The 25,702-nt window shown below is 43.4% G+C and overlaps 1 protein-coding gene across 5 annotated transcripts in view; it reads left to right on the top strand.

The window, feature by feature from the left end:
• Nucleotides 1-263: 263 nt before the first annotated feature.
• The window catches only part of c34h19orf47 (chromosome 34 C19orf47 homolog), a 38,992-nt gene continuing 13,553 nt past the window's right edge, over nt 264-25,702 (top strand). For 4 of the 5 annotated variants that reach the window (XM_041179263.1, XM_041179262.1, XM_041179261.1 and 1 more), the window contains exons 1-4: nt 264-321; nt 7,943-8,030; nt 15,610-15,724; nt 25,274-25,355. In XM_041179263.1, coding sequence (XP_041035197.1) covers nt 303-321; nt 7,943-8,030; nt 15,610-15,724; nt 25,274-25,355 — 304 coding nt within the window. In that variant the 5' untranslated portion in view covers nt 264-302. Of the gene's footprint in view, nt 322-7,942; nt 8,031-15,609; nt 15,725-18,379; nt 18,424-25,273; nt 25,356-25,702 lie in introns of those variants that run through there. The other variant, XM_041179264.1, reaches the window with a different exon arrangement.

The raw sequence follows: 25,702 nt of genomic DNA, 5'->3' as shown, positions 1-25,702 counted from the left end.
AGTCTGGCCTGGCTACTGGTCTGGTTACTATGGTCACTGGTCTGTTATCTAGGGTCTGGCCTGGCTACTAGACTGGTTACTAGGTTCTGGGCTTGTTACTAGGGGCTGGTCTGTTATCTAGGGTCTGGTCTGGCCTGGCTACTGGTCTGGTTACTAGGGTCTGGTCTGGTTGCTACGGTCACTGGTCTGTTACCTAGGGTCTGGGCTGGCCTCTGGCCTGGTTACTAGGGTGTCTGTCAGTCGCTCTTTGCCTGCTGGGCGCCAGGAGATGACGTCAGGCGCTCCGCGGAGCCGCTGCCAAGATGGTGTCGGTGACTCTCGGTGAGTTCTTGAAAAGCGGCCGGCACCGTGGGGGACCCGGCCTGGGGAGGGGGCGAGGGAGGATCAAGCTGAAGCCCGAAGGCCGCGGTGTTCAGGCCTCGGCACTGAGTGGGGAAGGGCCCGGGAAGGAAGGAAGGAAGGGAGGGAGGGGGTTGGGGTGTCGACCCGCGGGTGGAGCCTTAGCTTCAGGCCCCGGGCACCTGGGGCAGGGTCAGTGAGGGAAGTGGCTTCCCCACGGCGAGATTCCCTCTCCCTCTCCCTGTAAAACCCCCTACCAGGGAGCCGGAGACTCTGTGTTCAATATTTGGAGAGGGAGAGAATTCTGGCAAATCTAAACATTCACTGAGTTTCACTCTCAAACCAGCTGCTCCTGCCTCTTGACTGACAACCCACTATTTCTGGACTCTGAGTCAGAAGGCGATTCCCACTTCACCATCTTGAGAATGAAAGTCCAGGCCAATCCTCCCCCGTGCAGTACTGAGGGAGTGAGTGCCGCATTGTCAGATGAGATGTTAAACCGAGGTCTTGTCTGCCCTCTCGGGTGGATGTAAAAGATCTTGTGGCACTTTGTTTCAAAGAAGAGCAGAAAGTTACTTCTGTTGTCCTGCCCAATATTTTATTCCTCAACCAACATCACACCAAAAGCTCCTGATTATCTGGGCTGCAAAGTGCTGAGGGACAACTTAAAAGATCAGATGTTGTCTATATCTGTCTTTTTTTTAACATCTGTATTCTCTATCAGTAGGGCTCAAGTGGCATTTTGAGTCATTGGCTCAGTTGAGTCAGAAGATCTTGGGTTCAAGCCCCACTCATGGGTTTATGCTTCGTTACGGGAAGGAGTATTGCCGACTTGGGATACATTGCTACGTTTAAAAGCACTGTGTAATGCAAAATGTTACATTGCCAGTGATAGTGTCATTTAGAAAAGAGATCATACCACTTACCTAAGCTGATTCAACATTTTTAAACTGATATTTTTTGTTAGGCAAGGGTATTAAGGGTTAAGGGACTAGGGCAGGTAGAAAGATGGTGTTAAGATAGTAAATGACGGAATAGCTCAAAGGGTTGAATGACCTGTACCTATGTACTTATCGGGTGTGTGTAAACGATCCTGTGACGATATTTGAAAAAGAGCAAAAAGTTTTGCTGTCCTGGAGAACCAGGCCCACCAAAATTGGATTAACTGATCATTATCTTATTGCTGGTTGTGGCATTTTGCTGCATCAGGGCATATCGAAAGTAGGTCATTGTACGTGAAACACCCAAATCATTTTTCTTTCTTGTTTAAGGTGTAGCCTCAAAGCTCTGAAATAGAACGTGAAAGAATTGAACCTCTTTCAGTAACTGGGGTGTAATATTTTCTTTCCTGACACAACTTTTCTGATTTTTACAAAAGTTTCACAACTTTTGCATTGATTCAAATGCCTCGGGAATGATGGTAACATTTTGATTAAGGCTTATAATTTGAAGACCATTTCCAAATTTCAAGACTGGTGTTGACTCGTGCTGCCCTGTATCAACTTGCATAGGAATCCAGGGATATACCAAATGTGTCCCTTGTGATCTGGATGAGATTTGTGCCTTTTGTGCATGAAGTTCTTTAACCTCTCTGAAAGTGTACCAAATTGCATTTGGTGAGAGATGTCTTGCCGTGAATCAACAAACTGTTTTTATTTCCAATGACCAGACATATTCAACAAAAGTTATGATTGGATTCACTTATTTTCCATCAGTACAGCATGCCTGGATGGTTGTCTATATCCTTCCATGCAGCAAATTAAATCTGTTGAAGATGTGGTATCTTCACATGGTGCACTTCTGCTGATGGCTGAAGAGACCAATCCACAAGAAGCAGGTTCTACCAGGGTATTAAGGGTTACATATGAAGTGGTTATCGGGGGGTCACTGTGGGTTGGTGTTGGTGGATGTTGCCAACCTGCTATCACCATTGATCATCATCATGGTGGCACAAGCTGTCCCACAGTTGATGTCACAATTTTTCTCTGTCATCAGCTAGTGTCCCCCAGGTGTGAGAATCAATGTTTAGGGTCTTCATGCCACATTTGCAAACATCCTTGAAGCAAAACTTTAGGCGTTGTACTGGTCATCTGGCTCTGGCTACCTCACCATGCAGAAAATCCATGGGTATGCGACTGTCTTCCCTCCTGTGAATGTAGCCAAGCTAGTGAAGTCACCTCTGCTTGATGTTGCCAACATATTTGGGAGATTTGCTTTTGAGAGGACTGCTGCATTTGTGATTTTATCCTTAGGTGCCCAGAAGGCACCACATACAGTGAAGATGAAAATTGTTGAGCTTCCTTTCATGATAGCTGAAGAGGATAAAAATAACAAATATGCTTAATAAGTCATCTTGCTTAACTTAACTGATTTTCTCAGGAGTGCTCATCCTTCTTGCTGCCTGCATGTGAAGTGGTGTTTTCCCAAAGCCAAATGGCTTGTGTGTCTGCTTTATTTTCTGGCTGTTCCCTCCCAGAAAGTGATCAAAACCCTACCATTACAATTCGTATACATTGGAGATAACAGCAAAGCTGGCTCATTAACATTTTTAACTAGCAACCACCATCCATAACCTTTCATCATTTTTTTACTTGTGGGAGTAAATAGTAATTTGCAGCACAACGTTTTAGGTCCAAGCAGCTCAGAGGCTGTGAATTCTGCGACGAATAATTTGCCTCCTGACTCCCCAAAGCCTGTCCACCATCTACAAGGCACAAGTCAGGAGTGTGATGGAATACTCTTGACTTGCACACTCAAGAAGCTTGTTGCTTTCTAGAACAAAGCAGCCTGCTCGATTGGCAGTCCATCCACCACCTTAAAATTCACTCCCTCCACCTTAACACACGGTGGCAATAGTGTGTACCATCTACAAGATGCACTGCAGCAACTCACCAAGGCTCCTTCGACAGCACTTCCAAACCCATGACCGCCTAGAAGGACAAGGGCAGCAGACGCATGGAAACTCCACCACCTGCAAGTTCCCCTTCAAGCCACAAACCATCCTGACTTGGAACTATATTGCCATTCTTTCACTGTCACTGGGTCAAAAAACTGGAACTCCCTTCCTAACAGCACTGTGGGTGAAGCTACACCACACGGACCACAGTGGTTCATGAAGGTGGCTAACCACCACCACCTTTTCAGGGACTATTAGGGATGGGCAATAAATGTTGGCCTAGCCAGCAACGCCCACATCCTTCGAAAGAATACATTTTAAGAAATTTTTTTTTGTAAATTCTTTGAGGAAATTAAATATCTTCACCCAACATAAATCTTTGCATGTTAGTGCTCAACAGATAATGGTGTTTGAGCTGCAGTGCTGTCATTGTTATTGCTGTGACATATAAAGAAATAGCTTTTATTGCTGAAAGGAGAGACATGTTGCTGAAGCTTTTCACCTTGCGCTCATCAGGACAAATGCAAGAATACCAAATTTCAAACGATCTCAACGGCCTCTCTATAGGAGAAAAGGGTGCTGATTGGTTGGCATGTTCATTCTGATTGGGCCAAGCTGTTGGCATGGTGAAAGCAACAGAGAACTGTAAGCTCCTCTAGCTCCCGGGTAATTCAAAAAAGGCACAAATCAATTTAGCAAGGAGTGATCAGCAGGTGAAGTATAAATTTTGAGCCAGACTGTAACTGGCAGTCATAGAAGAAATTCCTCTAGTTCCTAGCACTTGTTTCAAAGTGAATATGTTTACTGATTGGCAACAGACATTGGTTACTTATGGAGAGATTGTTAGTCTGCTGTTACCAGTTGTCAAACTGACAGCATGTGTGTACAGCAGAAGCTTAACAAGTTTTTAATTAATAAAACAATTCCACTTACCAGGTATACAAAGGGTAACCACTGAAGAGGGAAGTCATTCTACTTTAAACATAGTATTTACAACTACAGAGATCTCTCTTAGATGCAAAATGGAGGGCAGCAGAAAGAGGGGTTGCCCTAGGTATGGTTGGATGACGGACGTCACAGAGCGGCTGCAAATGAGCTACAGTGGATGTGTGAGGATAGTGCAAGACAGACGAGAGTGATATACCATGATGACAGATCTCCTAGAAGGAGCAACTACACGCAGGGAGACAGATAGTATTTACAGCACAGAAATGGGCCTTTTGATCCAACTGGTCCATGTTGGTGTTTTTGCTTTATACAAGCCTCCTCCCATCCCTACCTCATCTCACTCTATTAACATACCCTATTCCTTTCCTTTTTATATACTTATCTAGCTTGTCCTTATACTTATCTATGCTTCCACTTCATCTGGTAGCGAGTTCTATATTCTGACCGCACTCTGAGTAAAAGATTTCCTCTGAATTCCGTATTGGATTTATTAATGACTGTCTTATATTTATGGCCATTAGTTTTGTACTCTGCTACAAGTGGAAACGTCTTCAATTGAACTCCTTCATGATTTTAAAGGCTCCCATTAGGCCATGTTTCAGCCTTTTCTTTTCTAGAGAAAAGCTTCATGTTCAGCCTTTCCTGATTTTGCAACTGCTCTGTTTCTATAATGTTAGTTCTGTGTAAGTCTAAGTTTTTAAAGAAATTCAATCACACAATGTGGAATTCGCTGGCAAGCCAGCCTTTATTGCCCATGCCTAAACATCCTTGAGAAGGTGGTTGTGAGGCCCCAACTTAAACCTCTGCTGTCTGTTCAGTGAGGGTATTCCCACAGCGCTGTTGCCAGGATTTTGACCCAGCAGCGCTGAAGGAATGTCAGTATATATCCCAAATCAGCATGGTATGTGACATGGAACTGATGGTTACCATACACCTGCTGCCCTTGTCCTTGGCAGTAAAGGACATAAGGCTGTTGAATAAGCCTTGGCAAGTGGCTGCAGTGCGTCTTGTCGATGGTACACATTGTAGTGATGGTAGGAGTGAATGTTTAAGGTGATGGATAGTTGAAAAAACATAAATTTTTTTAAAAACCCACTGATTTGCAATGATGTGTTGATGATGTTTGAAAAAAAATCAACCTCGAGCATGCAAGCTGATCTATTTTATAGTCTGCTCTCACAGTTATGCGAATGGTGCTATTTTGGTCTCACCACTTGTTTTTGAGCCCCAGTTGTCCCTTTGACCTTCAGTTACTAAATGTTGGAGATCGAGCTGTTGATTACATCACAGCAGAATTGCAACTATTGCTGAAATTGAAAAACCATCTTCTCAAAAGCACGTGGAAAATCGGGTCAGATCTTAAAAAGTTGTGTGCAGCATAAGCTTCCCTTTTAATATTTCCTGATGAGGCCCTGCTGCATAATTAAGATTCGCCTGCTAAATAATTGTTTTCTATGAGGAAAGGTTGGACAGGCTAGGCTTGTATCGACTGGAGTTTAGAAGAGTAAGGCGACTCGATTGGAACATATAAGACCCTAGAGATCTTGACAGGTTGAATGAGGAAAGGATGATTCCTCTTGTGATAGAATCTAGAACTAGGGCGGGGGGGTCATTGTTTAAAAATAAGGGGTCATCTATTTAAAACAGAGATGAGAATTTTTTTCTTTTAGGGTAGTAAGTCTTTGGAACTCTCTTCCTCAAAAGATGGAGGAAGCAGAGTCTTTGAATATTTTTAAGGCAGAGCTAGATAGATGCTTGGTAAGCCAGGGGCTGAAAGATTATTTGGGGTAGGTGGGAATGTGGAGTTGAAGTTACAATCATAATGGTAGTGCAGGCTCAAGGGGCCAAGGACCCTTGCTCCTAATTCGTGTTTGTATGTACGTTCATACGCTAAAACAGATGTACTTTTGGTTCACTGTCGTAACTATTTTCCATGGTTTTTTGTTGCTAATTGCTGTGTGACATACACGTTTACAGTGTATTAATGCACATTGCACCCTAAATTGCATGGATTGCTCAGACATGCACTGGCCATGTCTTCCTCAGCTCAGCAAGGAGGGCAATTAAACAAAAAGCACTAAATTCCTTTGGGAGTCCAGGCTAGTTAACTGGCCGAGACCCCTCTTGTGGGACTAGCTTTCACCCACCTCATGGCTGGCACACCTCAATCACGTGGTGCTTGAACTTCCAGAAATACACTGAGCCCTGATTGAACTATCGGAACAGGAATTCTTGCTTGACAGAGCTCCCCACCCTGATTCTAAATCTGCAATTAAATTTGCTTTGTAGGGAAAGATAAAGGTTCCACCCCTTACTGTCAAATGCTGCCTTTCAAGAGTCTGAGTGAACTGACAATGGGGATCAGCTTCATCACCTATCTCTGTGCCTGTTTGAGGTTTGCAAGTCTCTCTCTTGTCTCAGTGCCTGAAACTGAATACTCAGGCTTGACCAATGCTGTACAGCTTCAGATTTAAATGCTGGCTTGCTTTGTTTATTGTCATTCTGTGACGACTGGACATGGTCAGTGCTGAGTCCACTATCATTCCCAGATCTCCCTTCAGCCCCTGCCCTGGCTTGTTCATTATTTATCAGCTACATGTCCTGTTATTTTCTTCCAATGGATAAGGCCATGTATCCACCTGTATTCAATTTCACCAGCCAGAGTTCTGCCCACCTGTAAAATTTGTCAGGCTGCACTATAAAATCTACAGATGCTTTAGGAGATCTCATTCTCCCTCCTTGTTTAGTATTATCTGTGAACCTGAATGTACTTGGTTTGTATGACTTAGTTATTCATCATCTTTACTAAAGGAGCCTCAGACTTTTAAAATCACTGGTTACAACTTGCATTTATATAGCACCTTTAACGTAACAAAATGGCTCAAGCTGCTTCATGGGAGCATTAAAAGACAAACTTGACACTGAACTGTATAAAGAGAGATTAACTTGGGCTAAAGTGCCTTCGTGTTAAGTCTAAAAATTGGAGGCAGTACAGTGAAGGCTCACGAGATTGCCCCTGGGATTTGAGGGTTAACCTCTGATGAGAGGATGAGTAAATTGGGCTTATATTCTCCAGAGTTTAGAAGACTGAGAAGTGATTTCATTGAAACAAGCAAGATTCTGAAGGGACTTGACAGGGCAGACACTGAGAGATTGTTTCTGCTAGCCAGGGGATCTAAGACACAGGCACAGTCTCGGGCTAAGGAGCAATTTGTTTAGCACTCGGATGAGGAGAAAATTCTTTACTCAAAGGGCTGTGAATCTTTGGAATTCTCTGCCCTCAGAGGGTTGTGAAAGCTCCATTGTTGACTACATTTATGGCTGGGATGGACGGATTTCTGGCCTTTCAGTGAATCAAGGGAGATGGGGAGCGGGCGGGAAAGTGGAGATCAAGCTCCAGATCTGCCACAATTATATTGAAGACGGAGTCGGCTCGACAGGCTGTACGGTTTACTCCTCCTCTCTTGTGTTTCTACATTTCATGTTTCTCTGGTTCCCCTGGAAGCAGTGCGCCATTATTTAGTGACAAAACAATTCAGTGATCAGTCCACCTGATGTGGAAAATGTGCTGAAACATTACAAATAATTTGGTGCCTAAATGGTCAGAATACAGTTTGATTTTAGGTGTTTCTCCCCACACAGCCAAAAGAACTCGCTCTGAAGTAACAGCCAGTTTGACATTGCCAGTTAGACCTGGCCTAGTTATGTTCAGGATTGCTGCCCTCCCTTTGAAGACTAAAAGCTTTTTCTGCTCTGCAGCTACGTCGGAGTGGATCCAGTTTTTTAAAGATGCTGGGATTCCGGCAGGACCAGCTGTCAACTATGCTGTTAGCTTCGTGGATAACAGGTAGGTTTCCTAACCCTTGTTAAATTAGCCAAAAAGAACTTGAGGCTATCATGAAAAGTTTTCTCCATTCTACTCTAAGCTTCAGGGATTTAAATTTAGTGATTTTGATTTTATTTGTGGCACTGTCAAACTGCCCCCATGCTATTCAGATATAAGAATTTGCTGGGATGATATATGAGAGGCTGGGGGAGATGTATGAGTGACCAACTTTTTGCCTCTCTTTCGAAAGCTGCTAAAACCCACTTGCCCCACACCTCGGTTCATTAGGGCTGCTGGTGTTTTAAGTTCACTGTTGATGAATGCAGTCAGAGGGTCAGCGTAGCTTCAATCTAAACAGGACAGTAACGTAAAAAAACCACTGGCTGGGCTGTGAGAGGGGTCAGCCAGAGCAAAATGGCAGCTCCCATGCCTAATACTGCCAGGGGACAGCATTGATGTTTTACTACAGAGACAGGAAGGAAAAGCACCTTGCAAAGTATTAGTCTGTTCTTCCTGCAATTTAAAGTACGTTTGTGAGAAACCCAGATTAAAATCTAGTGCAGTCCATTGACACACCAACCTTTTTAAATTGCAAATATGCGACATCTGGGAAAAACTGCGCCTACAAATTTCCAATGCTCGCTATGTGGTAATGTTCAGACGCAGGGTACGGATGAAAAATTTAGGAGTTACAGATAATTGCTTTCACCTCACAAGCATCAGTTCCCATAATTGCCTCCTTCATAAAGCTAAATTTAGCTTGCACTTAAAAAATGTGTTGCTGCTGGCAGATGATCTAATAGTATTCCTGCTGTGAGCTTCTGCCAGTGATTCTTTGCTAAAGAGCCCTAAAGGCATGCATAGCTATTGTCAAAGATTTCTATGTTTGAGCCCGGCTGTTATTTCGGTAATGTAATCCAGAGAGTAAGATGAGCAAATAATTTATTTTGGTGATGAATCAGGGTGGGAACCTGCGTCTGGTATGGCCATGACTCTGTATCCTACTTCTCTGCAGTGCAAAATCTCACTGAGCTTTCCTGCAGTGTCACTTGTGTTCCCATTCGAGAGAAGCAGGTGTCCATTGCTCATTATAATTAGATATGGAAACCAAAGATCAGGTGCTTCAAATGTGGCTGTGAAATTCCTTTGTCCCTTCACTAACAAGATGATGACAGAAAGAAGGCTGCTTGCATCATCGATTTCCCCCCACTGTGATTCCCCCATGTATATGATCCAGGGACCCAGTCAATATGGAACCTTGAGGCTCTGCCGAGTTAATTGCTAAGCCATGATGGCAAGAAGGGCCTAGGTTTTATTCCCTGTTTGTACTGAACAAGTAACTCTGAGCTAGCGATGTAGTTTGAGTGCTACAAAGGTCTAAAAGCTATTCAATTAATAGCAGTGATAGGAGCAGGAGGAGCCCGTTTAGCCCCTCGAGCCTTATCTGACCATCATTCAATGAGATCATGGCTGATATGCAGCCTAACTCCATATACCCTTGCCTTTGCCCCATTCCCCTTAATACCTTTGGTTATTAAAAGTCTATCAATCTCAGCTTTAAAATTAACAATCAATTTAGAATTAATTGCTGTTTGTGGAAGATAGCTCCAAACCTCTCCCACCCCTTTGTGTGTAGAAATGTTTCCCAATTTCGTTATTGAAAGGTTTGGTTGTAATTTTTAGGTTATGCCCTGGACTTCCCAACCAGGGAATGTAGCTTCTCTCTAGCTGCTCTCAATATCTCGAAAACTTGAATATCGCTGAAAAAAAGACATGTCAAAGCTTTTCTTCCTGCACTCTCCAGGACACTTCGCAAGGATACTACTATAGGGGGAAGACAACAATTTATACTGTATGTGAAGAGAGTGCTGAATGGTTGGCAAGTGGACTTTGATTGGTTGAGGTGTTGTCATGGTGAATGCACCAGTGGTGGCGACTGACAGTTAAATGCCAAGCATTGTTTGAAATTTAAACCAGGCAGCTTGACCCTGATTGGTCAAGGCATTGCCCTGGGGAATGAGGAATGATGGCGTAGTGGTATTTTGCTGGACTAGTAATCCAGAGACCCAGGGTAATGCCCTGGGGACCGGGTTTGAATCCCACTATGGCAGATGGTGGAATTTGAATTCAATAAAAAATCTGGAATTAAAAGTCCAATGATGGCCATGAATCCATTGTCGATTGTTGTAAAAACCCATCTGGTACACTAATGTCCTTTTGGAAATCTGTCGTCCTTTCTTGGTTTGGCCTACATGTGACTCCAGACCCACAGCAATGCGGTTGACTCTTAAATGCCTTCTGAATTGGCCTAGCAAACCACTCAGTTGTAACAAACCACTACAAAGACGCAAAAAAGGAATGAAACTGGATGGACCACCCAGCGTCGACCTAGGCACCGGAAACGACAACAGTAATTGCAGCCCTGTCGACCCTGCAAAGTCCTCCTTACTAACATCTGGGGGCTAGTGCCAAAATTGGAAGAGCTGTCTCACAGACTAGTCAAGCAACATCCTGACATAGTCATCCTCACGGAGTCATACCTTAACAGATAATGTCCCAGACTCCACCATCACCATCCCTGGGTAGGTCCTGTCCCACCGGCAGGACAGACCCAGCAGAGGTGGCGGCACAGTGTTATATGGTCGGGTGGGAGTTGCCCTGGGAGTCCTCAACATCGACCCCAGACCCCATGAAGTCTCATGGCATTAGGTCAAATATGGGCAAGGAAACTGCCTGCTGATTACCACCTATCGCCTCCCTCAGCTGACGAATCAGTTCTCCTCCTCAGAACACCACTTGGAGGAAGCACTGAGGGTGGCAAGGGCACGAGGGTACTCTGGGGTACTTCAATGTGCATCACCAAGAGTGGCTCGCTAGCACCACTACTGACCGAGCTGGCCAAGTCCTAAATGACATAGCTGCTAGACTGGGTCTGCAGCAGGTGGTGAGGGAACCAACAAGAGGGGAAAATCCTACTTGACCTCATCCTCACCAAACTGCCTGCCACAGATGCATCTGTCCATGACAGTATCGGTAGGAGTGACATCCGCACAGTCATTGTGGAGACAAAGCCCTGCCTTCACATTGAGGATACCCTCCATTGTGCTGTGTAGCACTACCATCGTGCTAAATGGGATAGATTTTGAACAGATCTAGCAACTCAAGACTGGGCGTCCATGATGCGCTGTGGGCCATCAGCAGCAGCAGAATTGTACTCGAACACAATCTGTAACCTCGTGGCCTGGCATATCCCCCACTCTACCATTACCATCAAGCCAGGGGATCAACCCTGGTTCAATGAAGAATGCACTGGGCATGCCAGGAGCAGCACCAGGCATACCTAAAAATGAGGTGTCAACCTGGTGAAGCTATTTAAAAAAAGGACTATTTGCGTGCCAAACAGCTTAAGCAGCAAGTGATAGACAGGGCTAAGCGATCCCACAACCAACGGATCAGGTCTAAGCTCCGCAGTCCTGCCACATCCAGTCGTGAATAGTGGTGGACAATTAAACAACTCATCCGAGGAGGAGGCTGCACAAATATCCCCATCCTCAATGAAGGAGGAGCCCAGCACAGCAATGGAAAAGATAAGACAAGCATTCGCATTAATCTTCAGCCAGAAGTGTCGACCGGATGATCCATCTTGGCCTCCTCCGGAGGTTCCCAGCGTCACAGATGCTAGCAGGCAATTCGATTCACTATCAAGAAAAGGCTGAAGGCCCTGACAATATTCCGGCAATAGTACTGAAGACTTGTGCTCCAAAACTTGCCGTGCCCCTAGCCAAGCTGTTCCAGTACAGCTGCAACACTGGCATCTACCCGGCTATGTGGAAAATTGCCCAGGTATGTCCTGTACACAAAAAGCAGGACAAATCCAACCCGGCCGATTACCGCCCCATCAGTCTACTCTCCATCATCAGTAAAGTAATGGAAGGGGTCATCAACAGTGCTGTCAAGTGGCACTTGCTTAGCAATAACCTGCTCACTGAAGCCCAGTTTGGATTCCGCCAGGGCCATTCAGCTCCTAACCTCATTACAGCCGTGGTTCAAGCATGGACAAAAGAGCTGAACTCCTGATGTGAGGTGAGAGTGACTGCCCTTGACATCAAGGCAGCATTTGACCGAGTGTGGCATCAAGGAACCCTAGCAAAACCGGAGTCAGCGGGAATCGGGGGGGGAAAACTCTCCTGGTTGGAGTCATACCTAGCACAAAGATGGTTGCGGTTATTGGAGGTCAGTCATCTCAGCTGCATCACTGCAGGAGTTCCTCAGGGTAGTGTCCTTGGCCCAACCATCTTCAGCTGCTTCATCAATGACCTTCCTTCCATCATAAGGTCAGAAGTGGGGATGCTCACTGATGATTGCACCATCCGCGACTCTTCAGACACTGAAGCAGTCCATGTCCAAATGCAGCAAGAACTGGATAATATCCAGGCTTGGGCTGACAAGTGGCAAGTAACATTCGTGTCACACAAGTGTCAGGCAAGGACCATCTCCAACAAGAGAGAATCTAACCATCGCCCCTTGATGTTCAATGCCATTACCATCGCTGAATCCCCCACTATCAACACCCTGGGGGTTACCATTGACTAGAAACTGAACTGGACCAGCCATATAAATATTGTGGCTACAGGAGCAGGTCAGAGGCTACGAATTGTGCGACAGGTAATTCACCTCCTGACTCCTCAAAGCCTGTCCACCGTCTACAAGGCTCAAGTTAGGAATATGATGGAATACTCCCCACTTGCCTGGATGAGTGCAGCTCCTACAACACTAATGAAGCTGGACACCGTCCAGGACAAAGCAGTCCGATTGATTGGCATCCCATCCACAGACATTCACTCCCTTCACCAGCGAAGCACAGTAACAGCAGTGACTACCATCTACAAGATGCACTGCAGGAATTCACCAAGGCTCCTTAGACAGCACCTTCCAAACCCACGACCTCTCCCACTCAGAAGGACAAGGGGAGCAGATAAATGGGAACACCACCACCTGGAAGTTCACCTCCAAGTCACTCATAATCTTGACTTGGAAATATATTGGCCGTTCCTTCACTGTCGCTGGGTCAAAATCCTGGTACTCCCTTCCTAACAGCACTGTGGGTGTACCTACACCACATGGACTGCAGCGGTTCAAGAAGGCAGCTCACCACCACCTTCTCAAGGGCAATTAGGGATGGGCAATAAATGCTGGCCCAGCCAGTGAAGCCCACATCCCATGAATGAATAAAGAAAAAAATAATTGCAGCAGGCCAAGGGTGGTAACGTGAGCATGAGAGCAAGATGGAGGATTGAAATAGCCAGCGACAGGAAGGTGGGGGTTCATGCTTGCGGATTGAGTGAAGGTGTTCCACAAAGTAGACACCCAGTTGCGATTAGTAGAGGAGACCACATTGTGTGAAGCAAATACAGTAGACTAAATTGAATGAGGTGCAAGTGAATAGCTGCTTCACCTGAAAGGAGTGTTTGGGGCCTTAGATGGTGAGGAGGAGAAGGTAAAGGGGCGGATGTTACACCTTCTGCGATTCCATGGGAAGGTGCTGTGGAAGGGGGCTGATGGAGGAGTGGACCAGGGTGTCACAGAAGGAACGGCCCCTACGGAATGCTGGCAGGGGATGTGAGGGGAAGATGTGTTTGGTGGTGGTGTCATGCTGGAACTTGCGGAAGATGATCCTTTGAATGCGGAGGCTAGTGGGGTGAAAAGTGAGGACATTGAGAACCCTATCGTGGTTCTTGGGGTGGTGGGGGAGGGGAAGGGATGAGGGCAGAGGCGTTGTTCTGCTATTAGCCTATTCTGCTATCTTATCTTTATGCCACTATTAGCACCTTCTTAAGTCTTTAACACTGCCATTAACATCCTCTTTGTCATGTCCATGACATTTTTGTCAAATCTCTCCTGAGCTCTCACCTATCCCTGACCTTCTATTTTGCTCCACCTGCCCCCACCCTACCCTCTTCAACAGTATAAAACCCAATACATTTCTACCTCTCTTCAGCTCTGAAGAAGATTCATACAGACTTGAAATGTTAACTCTGTTTCTCTGTTTACAGATGCCATAAAATCTGCTGAGCTTTTTCAGCAATTTGTGCTTTTATTCCATTCTGCAACATCCTCTCTGCAAAGACATTTTTCCTGGTCTGTTCTCATTCTCTTGTAGCATTCTAATGGTGCCTGTGACTTAAATAACAGACGGCTTCATGGATTTAATTACCGGGGGTGTCCTGTGATATAAAGAACTGTCTTGTTCAATGATGAAGACATTGAACTAATTGGTTAGCAAACTAAGTTGTACAAGAAAGCAATTTCTGCCTCTCACTAGGGCAGAGTTACATAACACAATCTATCTTTAAATGCATCAAGTATTGGTTGATTTGATCAGAAATGATTTTAGAAGCCTTCTCTGTTAATTGGGAAGTTGTATGATAAACTGCTTCGTCTCGTCAGGGAGCCCGTACATCCGAGATCCAAGAGTTTGATTACCAGTGGTCTGAAGACAAAAGCAGAGATCTTTTGAAAACTGCTCTTACAAATAGGCAGAGCAGTTCTCACAAACAAAGCCTCAAGCTGGTAGTCAAAAGCAGGATGAATTCACATTACGTTTACAACACTTTTTGCTTATAGAATTGATGGATGGCTGCCCTTGCTAAGGGTAGTTAGCTCATTATGGATATTGTATGAAAATAAGAAATAGGAGCAGGAGGAGGCCACACAGTCCCTTGAGCCTTTCCCACTATTCAGTAAGGTCATGGCTGATCTTTTCCCTCAACCCCACTTTCACACCCCATATCCATTGTTTCCTTTACTGTCTGAAATACCTATTGATCTCAACCTTGAGTATACTCTATGACAGAGCACCCACAGCAGTCTGGGGAGACAATTCCAGAGATTCACCACCTTCTGAATGAAGAAATTTCTCCTCATCTTAGTCCTAAATGGCTGTCCTCTTATCCTGTGACTATGACCCAATGTACAATGTACTCTCCAACCAGGGTAAATAGCCTCTCAGCATGTTCCCTGTCAAGCCCTTTTGAGAACATTACATATTTCAGTGTGATCATTTCTCATTCTTCTAAATGCCAGCGATTATAGGCCCATTTTACTCAATCTCTCCTCCTAGGCAGCCCTCTTATCCCAGAAAGCTATTTAGTGAACCTTTGTTACATCCTCTCTAAGATAAGTACTGTTATCTCTTTTCTTAGGTAAGGAGACCAAATCAGGAGTCATGTTTATAAAGGCAGAGTACAGAAAGAGGTATCGCTTCCAGTTCACAGGTATAATGCTCCACGGTTGTGAGAGAAAAGATGGTAATAAAATCCCAATTCTGAAACAACCATTTCATGATTTTTCAATATAAGGTTAACAATTGGGGCTGGATTTGGGGATTTTTATATGAAGACCAATATGCACTAGGAACTTAATTGGGGATACCCAGGCTTATCTCCTGTAGGACCTTTGCAGCCCATATGGGAACAGGGCTGAATTTGACACACATCCCAGAGGTGGAGAACCTATGCTTAACGTACTACACCACCCATTTCCTGACAGCAGCATCAGTGTCTTGCAGGGTATTTCACGTTAAACTGTTTTGTTCTCACAGGATACAGAAGAATATGCTCATGGACCTCACCAAAGATATCATGAATGAACTGGGTATCTCAGTTGTTGGAGATATTATTGCCATTCTCAAACATGCCAAAGTGGTGTACAAGCAGGTGAGGACTAGTAAAGTTACTCCCTTAACTAAACAGTGTACCTGGGCCTCTTGTTTCAGTACTTGTGTCAAGAGTGATATAAAACAATTTAATATGACTGTTTAACATGTGACTCAAATCTCCATATTTTTCCCTTTCACTAACCAATAGCTTGAGGTGTATTTAATTTAATGTTACATTAAATCTCTGACTGCATTACCCTGCTAATTGTCACAAATGAAACAGAATGTTAGCATATTAAATATATACATGAAATAATGAAGCTGCATAACATTTTTATGTTCCTTCAATAGTTCAGCACTCAACATTTAGTAGTTCAATTTCTGCTCTCTCTTAGCTCTGTCATTTGCCATTCACCTTGCATTAGGCAGTTAAAAAAAATGATGTTTTGAACTAACTCCCTTTGGTGCAGCATTAATCTATACATAGCTTTGTGCTGAAGTATATATTCCAGATTACTTAGTTGGCCGATTTCACTGCTGCTGTATCAGTCTCTGAATTGAGGGGATGGATACGGTTCAATAAGGAAATTAATATGGAAGAATCCTCTAAGTGTGAGCACTAGGTAGTAAAATCAATGCATAAGACCATTGTTGATATGGGATTGTGTCTTTAATGGAAACAGAAACAGGACAGTTTGTACTAACCAGGTTTCCTTTCCTAGTAGAATAGCACCTGGAAAAACTGGATAGATGGACGACTTAGTTCAAATGTGCAATATTGCGGATGCTGGAAATCTGAAATAAAAACAGAAAATGCTGGAAATGCCGAACAGGTCAGACAGCATCTGTGGAGAGAGAAACAAAGTTAATGTTTCAGGTCAATGACCTTTTATCAGAAGTGGAAAAAGTTGGAAATGTCATAGGTTTTAAGCAAGTGAAAGGCTAGTGGGGAGGAATGAGATATGTTGAGAGGAGGGTGGCAAAAGCACAAAGGGGAAGATCTGTGATGGGTTGGAAGACAGGGGAGATTAAATGACAAAAGGAGTGGCGGAGTGAGGCCAAAGGGAGTGGTAATGGGAATTGCAAAGAATCAAGATATGTCCAGAGGAGATGTGTTATAATTTGCTGCTCATTCATTCATTAAAGGAGAAATCTGGAACCAGTCTTTCTTTAACATAGGCTTATTCACAACATCCAGAGAACACAGGCACGGACTTCCTTCCCCCTCCACCCTCCAAGGTGGAAACCAATTCTTAAATATACTTCAAAACAATGCCCTAACCTTTTTCTCAAGTAGCAACAGCTGCTCTCACTTACAATCGGAGCATTCACTTCATTGTGACAGGGCTGCAACAAGCATTAACATTGTGAATGGCAGAATGATGAACAACTGTTATCCAAAAGCAAAAACGAGAGTAAAACCAAAACCTGCTCAGAAAAAGGAAACTAAACAGGGCCAGAGATTCCAATCTGCTATTATTAACTCAGCGTTGAATATGGAAGGCTGTAAAGTGCCTAATCGAAAGATGAGGTGATGTTCCTCGAGCTTACATTGAGCTTCATTGGAACACAGCAGGATGCCAAAGACTGGGAGGTCAGCGTGAGAGAAAGGTAGAGAATTAAAATGGGAGGCCACCAGAAGCTTGGGGCCACGCTTGTGAACAGAATAGAGGCATTCTGCAAAGCGGTTAAACCAATCTGCATTTGGTATTTCCAATGTGGAGTAGACAGCATTGTGAGCAGTGAATACAGTATGCCAAATTACTACTTCACCTGGAAAGAAGTGTCTAGGGCTTTGAGCAGTGAGGAGAGAGGAGGTAGAGCAAGTGTTGTATCCCTGCACTTTTGTGGAAAGGTGCAGTGGGAAGGTAAGGAGGTGTTGAGCGTGATTGCGGAGTGAGCCATAGTGTGCAGAGGGAACGGTACATTCGGAATGCTGAGAGGGGAGATCAGGGTAAGATGTGTTTGATGGTGTCATCACGCTGGAGGTGATGGAAATGGTGAAGGGTGATCTGAATGTGAAGGCTGGTGGGGTAGACGCTGAGGACAAGGGAAACCCTCTCACAGTTCTGGGAAGGAGGGGATGTGTTGAGAGCTGAATTGTGGGAAATGGACCAGGCATGGTCGAGGGCCCTGACAAAATATTTATTATGTGAGTTGTCTGATAAATGAAAGTATCCAATTTGTACCTTATTGAGGCCATGGGCATAAATGGAAAGAGCAACTTAAAGCATTGAACAAATACATTCAACGTTAAAACATTGAATTAAAATTCTGTATACTTAGATTATGGCAAAGTTACAACAGTTATCAACATCGGTGAGTAAAGCAGGATTTTTAAAAAATGTTCTTAAAAACTGCAAAATTTATACAGGACCAAATTTTCACATGAGGCAACTCAGTTTATCCAAGATCTGGAGGTGAAATGGGTCAAGTCCTGTAGGTTTACAAGGGCCATTTCAGACATTTTAATTCCTGACCTCTGACATAAGAACATAGGAAGTAGGAGCAGGAATAAGCCAATCGGCTCCTCGAGCCAGCAAGGTGACCATTAGGACAGAGGTTTGGAACTGAAAGGCAAAAAACAAAATTAATCCCAAACAAATCTAGCCCATTTTATGGTGCATCAGGAACCATGTATGCTCCCTCATCTGTTAGCCCTATGTGCTTTTTAGATGAACACTATTTAATTCTGCTTTAAATTTTTCTATAGATTCCATTCACCCTGCAGTGCCAGTTAATGACGCAGACTGTGTGGTAAGGCATTAACTTTGTGATTTGTGTACAAGGATATCCAAATCCTTCCACATACTCACATTTACTGGTGTCACACCTTTTTAAAAGAAAATTCTGCTTTTCTATTCTTCCTACCAAACTGGATAACCTCACATTCCCCCACAAATTGGGATAAACAGGATTAGGAGCCAAGGGTAATAATGAAAACAGAACGTGCTCATCAACCTTGCTGGCTTGAGGAACTCAGTAGGTCTAGCAGCATCTGTGGAAAGAGAAACAGTTAATGTTTTGAGTCCAATATGAATTCTTCAGAACTGAGGGTTCAAGGGATTGGGGAGTAATGTATTAGTTTGGAATGAAGACTGGTTAACAGACAAAAAACAGCAAGTAGGAATAAATGGGACATTTTCAGATGGCAGGGTGTAACTAGTGGAATGCCACAATGATCAATGCTTTTGTGTCAGCTATTAACAATATCTATCAATGAGAGGACTGAGTGTAATGTGTACATAATGGCAAAAATGGCAGCTCAACATCCCTGGATATAGAGTTTTCAGGCAGGGCAGGATAAGAAGGGGGATAAAAAAAAAGAGCAGGGTGGGGTGCGGTTGTAGCATTATTGGTTAAAGAATCAATTACAACTTTGAGGAGGGATGATATACTAAATGAAGGATCAAATGAGGCCATATGGGTTGAGCTCAGAAATAAAGGGCAGCCACACTGCTAGGAGTGTACTATAGACCCCCAAATAGTGGAAGGGAGTTAGAAGATCAAATATGTAGACAGATTTCTGAGTGCAAAAGCAATAGGGCGGTCATCGTTGGGGACTTCGATATCAATTGGAACACGAACAGTGTGAAGGGCACAGAGGGTGCAAAATTCTTGATTGACATTCAGGAGAACTTTTTTAGCCAGCATGTAACAAGCCCAATGAGATTGGGGGGGGGGGGGGGGGGGGGGGGGGGGGGGTGGGGGGCAGTTCTAAATTTAGTCTTAGGAAATGAAGCTGGGCAAGTGGATGAAGTAGCAGTGGGGGACCATTTTGGAAATGGTGACCATAATATAGTGACCTAATTTCCTTTTTTACTTCACCCCGTACTCTCTGTTCTCCTCTAGACTTTCTACAGTATTAAGTCTTTTGTGACTGTCATAAGATATCTTTTTCTGCTTTATCTTGCCCTGTATGCTTCTGGATAACCATGTAGCTCTAGATTTGACAGTACCACCCTTTTTCTTTGTGGGGACATGTCTATACTGTGCCTGTAGAATCTCGCTTTTGAATGCCTCCCACTGATTTGACACAGTTGTAATGGTTTAGCATCATTATGGAAAAAGACAAAGATAGAACAGGAGTAAAATTTCTAAACTGGGGGGGAAGACACATTTTACAAAGCTGAGAGGTGAGCTGCCAAGAGCAGACTGGACACAGCTGTTAGAAGGAAAACCTGTGTCAAATCAGTGGGAGGCATTCAAAAGCGAGATTGTACGGGCACAGTGTAGACATGTCCCCACAAAGATAAAGGGTGGTACTGCCAAATCTAGAGCCACCTGGTTATCCAGATGCATACAGGCCAAGATAAAGCAGAGAAAGAAAGCTTATGACAGTCACAAAAGACTTAATATTGTAGAAAGCCTAGAGGAGAATGGAAAGTACAGGAGTGAAGTAAAAAAGGAAATTAGGAAAGCAAAGAGAGGATACGAAACAATATTGGTAGGTAAAATCAAAGAAAATCCTAAGATGTTTTACCAGTACATTTAAGAGTAAGAGAATAACTAAGGAAAAGGTAGGGCCTATCAGAGATGTACAGGGTAACCTGTGGGTAGATGCAGAAAATGTAAGCAGGGTTCTCAATGAGTAATTTGTCTCTGTCTTCACTAAGGGGAGGGATGATGCAGACATTCTAGGTAAAGAGGAGGAATATTAGATACAATAAGCATAATGAGAGAGGAAGTACTGGAGGGACTGGCTTCATTGAAGGTGGATAAATCACCAGGGCCAGATGGATTGTATCCCAGGCTGTTGAAGGAAGCCAGGGAGGAAATAGCGGATGTTCTGAGGATCATTTTCTAATCCTCAGTAGACACAGATGAGGTCCCAGAGGATTGGAGGTCTGTGAACGTTGTACCATTATTTAAAAAGGGTGCGAGGGATAGGCCAGAAAATTATAGGCCAGTCGGTCTGACTTCAGTGGTGGGCAAATTATTGGAAACAATTCTGAGAGACAGGATAAACTGTCACTTAGAAAGGCGGGGTTGATCAGGAATGGTCAGCATGGTTATGTTAGGGGAAGATTGTGTCTTAGTAACTTGAAAGAACTTTTTGAGGAAGTAACCAGGAGGATTGATGAGGGTATTGCAGTGGATGCTGTCTACATGGATTTCAGTAAGGCATTTGACAAGGTCCCACATAGCAGATTGGTCAGGAAAGTGAGATACCATGGGACGCAGGGGAAGGTGGCAGTTTGGATCTAAAATTGGTTCAGTGACCAGAAACAAAGGGTGATGGTCGATGGATATTTTTGCGAATGGAAAACAGTTTCCAGTGGTGTTCCACAGGGCTCAGTGTTCGGGCCCTGCTGTTTGTTGTATATATTAATGATTTAGACTTAAATGTGGGAGGCATGATTAGGAAATTTGCTGATGACACAAAAAATGGCCATGCAGTTTATAGTGAAGAGGATAGCTGTCGATTCCAGAATGATATCAACTGTTTGGTTGGGTGGACGGGGAAGTTGCAAATGGAATTCGAACCAGAAAAGTGTGAGGTAATGCATTTGGGGAGGGCAAACAAAGCAAGGGAATACTCAATAAATGGGAAGTTATTGAGAAGGGTTGAGGAAGCCCTTGGAATGCATGCCCACAGGTGCTTGAAGGTGGCAGGACAGGTTGTCAAGGTGGTCAAGAAAGCATATGGAATGCTTTCCTTTATTGGGCGAGGTATTGAATACAAAAGCAGGGATATAATAATAGAACTGTATAAAATGCTGGTTAGGCCACAACTGGAATTGTGTGTATAGTTCCGGTCACCACATTACAGGAAGGACATAATTGCTCTGGAAAGAATGCTGAGCAGATTTACAAGAATGTTGTAATTGCAACTATGAGGACAGATTGGGTAGGCTAGGGTTGTTTTCTTTAGAACAGAGGAGGCTAAGAGGTGACTTAATTGAGGTATAGAAAATTATGAGGGGCCTAGACAGGAAAGACCTGTTTCCCCTAGCTGAGGGATCGATTACTAGAGGGATTAGAATTAAGGTGATTGTTAGAAGGATTAGAGGGAACATGAGGAAAAACTTTTTCACCCAGAGAGTGGTGGGCATCTGGAATTCATTGCCTTAGCTGATGGTTGAGGCTGAAATGCTCAATTCATTTAAAAAGTAGCTGGATCTGCATCTGAAGTGCAAGGCTACGGATCAGGGGCTGGAAAGTGGGATTAACATGAGCAGCTAGTTTCATTTTTCTCTTTTTGGCCGGCGCAGACGCGATGGGCTGAATGGCCTCTTATTGCACCTTAGCTTTTCTGTGGTTCCAAAGCTAGATGGGAAAGTAAGTTATGAGCAGGACACAAAGAAACAGCGAAGGATATTGGTTACATGAGTGGGCAAGAAGGTGGCAGATGGAGTATAATGTGGGGAAATACCACTTTGGTAGGAGGAAAAGAAAAGCAGAATATTTTTTTAAAAGATGAAAGTCTAGTAAATGTTGATATACAGAGAGATTTGAGTGTCCTGGTACACAAAGCATGGAAAGTTAACATGCAGGCACAGTAAGCAGTTAGGAAGGCAAATGATATGTTTGACTTTACTGCAAGGGATTTGGAGTATAAGAGTCATAAAACCTTGCTGTTATTATATAGGGTTTTGGTGAGACCACATCGAAGATTATTGCGTATTGTTTGGGTTTCCATACCTAAACAAGGATATACTTGCCTTACAGGGGGAGCAATGACAGTTCGCTAGATTGATTTCTGGGATGAGAGGGTTGTTCGAGGACAGATTAAGTAGAATGGGTTTATGTTCTCTGGAGTTTAAAATGAGACACCTACACCTGCTCCTACTTATGTTCTTATGTAAGCCTAACTCTTGTTACTGTTCCTCAGCCCCAATTGCTATATATGATCAATCAACCTTTATGTAAGACTTTATTCCCCCATGCAGCATGGAAGGAGGCCATTCAGCCAGCTCTTTGAAAGAGCTATCCAAATAGCTTCACTTGCCCTGTTCTTTCTCCAAAACGCTGGAAATGTTTATTTTTCAACCATATATATACATCCCATTTGAAAGTTAATATTGAATCTGCTTCCAAAACCATTTCAGGCAGTGCATTGCAGATCATAACTACTCACTGCGTAGAGAAAAAAAGATTCTCCTTATCTCCCCTCTGGTTCTTTTACCAACATCTTATAACAAAGTCCTTTGGTTATTGCCCTTTCTGCCACTGAAAGCTGTTTCTTTTTACTCTTTTCAAAACTCCTCATTTTGAACCCTCTGTTGCAAGGAAACAATCCCATCTTCTCTAGTCTCGCCACAAAACAAGTCCCTCATCCGAGTGCATGTACGTATTTTTAACACATTTGTCAATGCTGTTCTCTCCATGTTATTGTCAACTTAAGTACTAATTCTATGCTTAGTCAATTGATTGTATGATCTTTTCTTAAAGGGGAGAACTAGAAAATAAAATCTCCAGAAAACATACAGGGTTGTGGTATCAATAGTTACAAAAAAATTGGAGTTATAAAGGATTACTTAATCACTGAGGAAATTTAAGACTGACATTGGGAATTTTTCCATAAAGAACAATCAACACTGAGGATATATTTCTGGCTGCTATAATGATGACAAAAACCTTGGAATAATTTCAGAAACATTTGTTGGGACTGTGGGTTATTTCCGGATGGACCAGCTGGTCGTGACCAAATGAGATCTCTTGTTCCTGCTTCTGCAATGAAGTGGAACTCCTGAGATTGATCACTCTAAGGAGCTTAATGCCAATTATACATGCATTTCAGACATCACTAGGTTGCACGAGCAACACAACACTGCATACAGAGGAGTGACTGCAGCGTTTCATCGTTACAATTATTCACTGCCAACGTGTTCCACATAGTTTCCCTAATGAACATACACGGCATTGTAATAAAATGGTTACTGTGCTGTGTTTTTTTTAACCCTGCGTTGGCAGCAGTCCAGGGTGCCTTTTTAAACTTGGAAACCTTTGATGAAGAGCCAAGGTCCATAGTGCCATCAAGGTTGAAGAGATTTGTGACAGAGAAAACAAAATAACTCATGAAGTAATGGTTAGACAGCACAAAGCTTTTTTTTTTAATGGCCAGCTTTGAGAGTGCTTTAAAATTAGCATTTTCACTGAATGGTTTACCATGCGGCACTACCCGAAAACTTGTGCTGCATTTTTAGCGATAACTTTTAGGGAGCATGCTTTTTGGGCTTTGGTGATATCGCCATGGAGCACCATGTACAGTTTAGGTCCCCTTACCTAAGGAATGGCAGGCTGGTCTTAGAGAGAGTGCAACAAAGGAGCTAGATTGATTCATGGAATAAGAAGGATGTCCCAGAAGGAGAGATTGAGCAGAATATGCCTTCATTCTCTGAAGTTTAGAAGAATGAAAGGTGTTCTCATTGAAACAGCTAAAATTCTAGAGGGCTTGACAGGGTAGATACTGAGAGGTGGCTTCCCCTGGCAGGGCAGTCTAGAGCATGCAGTCACAGCCTCAGAATAAGGGATCAGCCATTTAGAACTGAGATGAGGTGAAACCTCTTCACTCAGAGGATTGGGAACCTTTAGAATTCTCTACCCCAAAAGGTGTGAATGCTGAGTCGTTAAGTGTATTCAAGACTGAGATCGATAGATTTTTGACCACAAGGGGATTGAGTGATGTGGGGATATGGTGGGAAAGTGAAATCAATGTAGAAGTTCTTATTGAATGGTGGTGCATGCTTGAGGGGGCCACCTGGCCTCTTCCTTAATCCTACATCTTTTATTCAGATAGAATAAATAAAGAGATACTTCGCAGAGGCTGATGAGTCGATAACAGATTTGAGGTGCAAAAGCAAAATACTGCTCATGCTGGAAATCTGAAATAAAAAGAGCAGATGCTGTAAATCCTCAGCAGATCAGGCAGCATCTCTGGAGAGAGAAACAGGGTTAAAGTTTCATGTTTATGAACTTTCAGCAGGACTGGTGAAAGGTCATTGACCTGTAACACTAGCCCTGTTTCCCTCTCCACATATTTCAGGAGATTGGTAAGAAAACCAAAGACAACTTGAGGGAAAGCTATTTTATTCCATCAGTGGTTAAGATTTGAAATACGCTGCCTGATGGATGGTGGACACAGAAATAATAGAGCCTTCAAAATAGAGCTGGATAAACACTTGAGGGAAAAAAATGCAGGGTTATGGGAAAAGAGCTGGGAAGTGGAACTAACTGGATTACTTCTTGCAAGAGCTGGTACAGACTCAATGGACCAAGTGGCCTCCTCCTGTGCTGCAATATTCTATGATTCTGCGTTCCTCACCTCTCTGTATCAAGAATACTGAAACAGGCATCCATAGGTGTTTGATATTCTGCATTGCACAAATCTTACTGATTACTTCTTTATTTTCAAATTGCTTTTGAATTTATAGTCTAATGGGTATTTTGAGCCCAATAATATATTTCAGAAATGTTGAATATAACATCTTCCCATCCCCTTTCACTCTTCTCCCTGAAACTTTACTGAAGTCCAATTGAGAACATTCTTGAATACCTTCTGTCCGCACTTATCTATAAACCCCGGTCATTTTATGATAGCCAGTTTTACATCTTATCACGTGCGGCATTGCACAGTTTCTTAAACTGGACCTACTTCTTCCAGGAACTTGCTAAGATGGCCACAGAGTCTATAAGCACCAGTCATGGAAATGTGCAATTCGAGTTAAAAAGAACTGCCAACTCACGTAAGTAAACCCAGTTTGCAGATTTTTTCTTTGTAAATGGTGGATAACTTTTAAAACTGTAACTTTCTTTTGTTGCACGCTTACATAAGCAATTTTTTGCAACTCGATCAAGCATGTTTTATTTTTACTATTTAGCTGTATAAGCTTGTAGCCTTGAGCTGAGATGATTCCTACGCTGTGTATCCCATGGGGCAGTTAGACTGAAATACTGGTCTGCAGCTGCTGGGTGCAACACTTGGACATCAGGAGAGAGCTGGGTATGTGAATTTTAGCACACATCACAGAATTGCACTCATCCCCAGTAAGTTTAGAAGAGTTTTGAGGGCACGTTGGAGTTATGCTGCGAT

Source organism: Carcharodon carcharias, chromosome 34, assembly GCF_017639515.1.
Source record: "Carcharodon carcharias isolate sCarCar2 chromosome 34, sCarCar2.pri, whole genome shotgun sequence".
NCBI classification, from domain to species: domain Eukaryota; kingdom Metazoa; phylum Chordata; class Chondrichthyes; order Lamniformes; family Lamnidae; genus Carcharodon; species Carcharodon carcharias.
The sequence above is the reverse complement of the archived record's forward strand: the minus strand, read 5'-3'. Positions and strand labels throughout refer to the sequence as shown.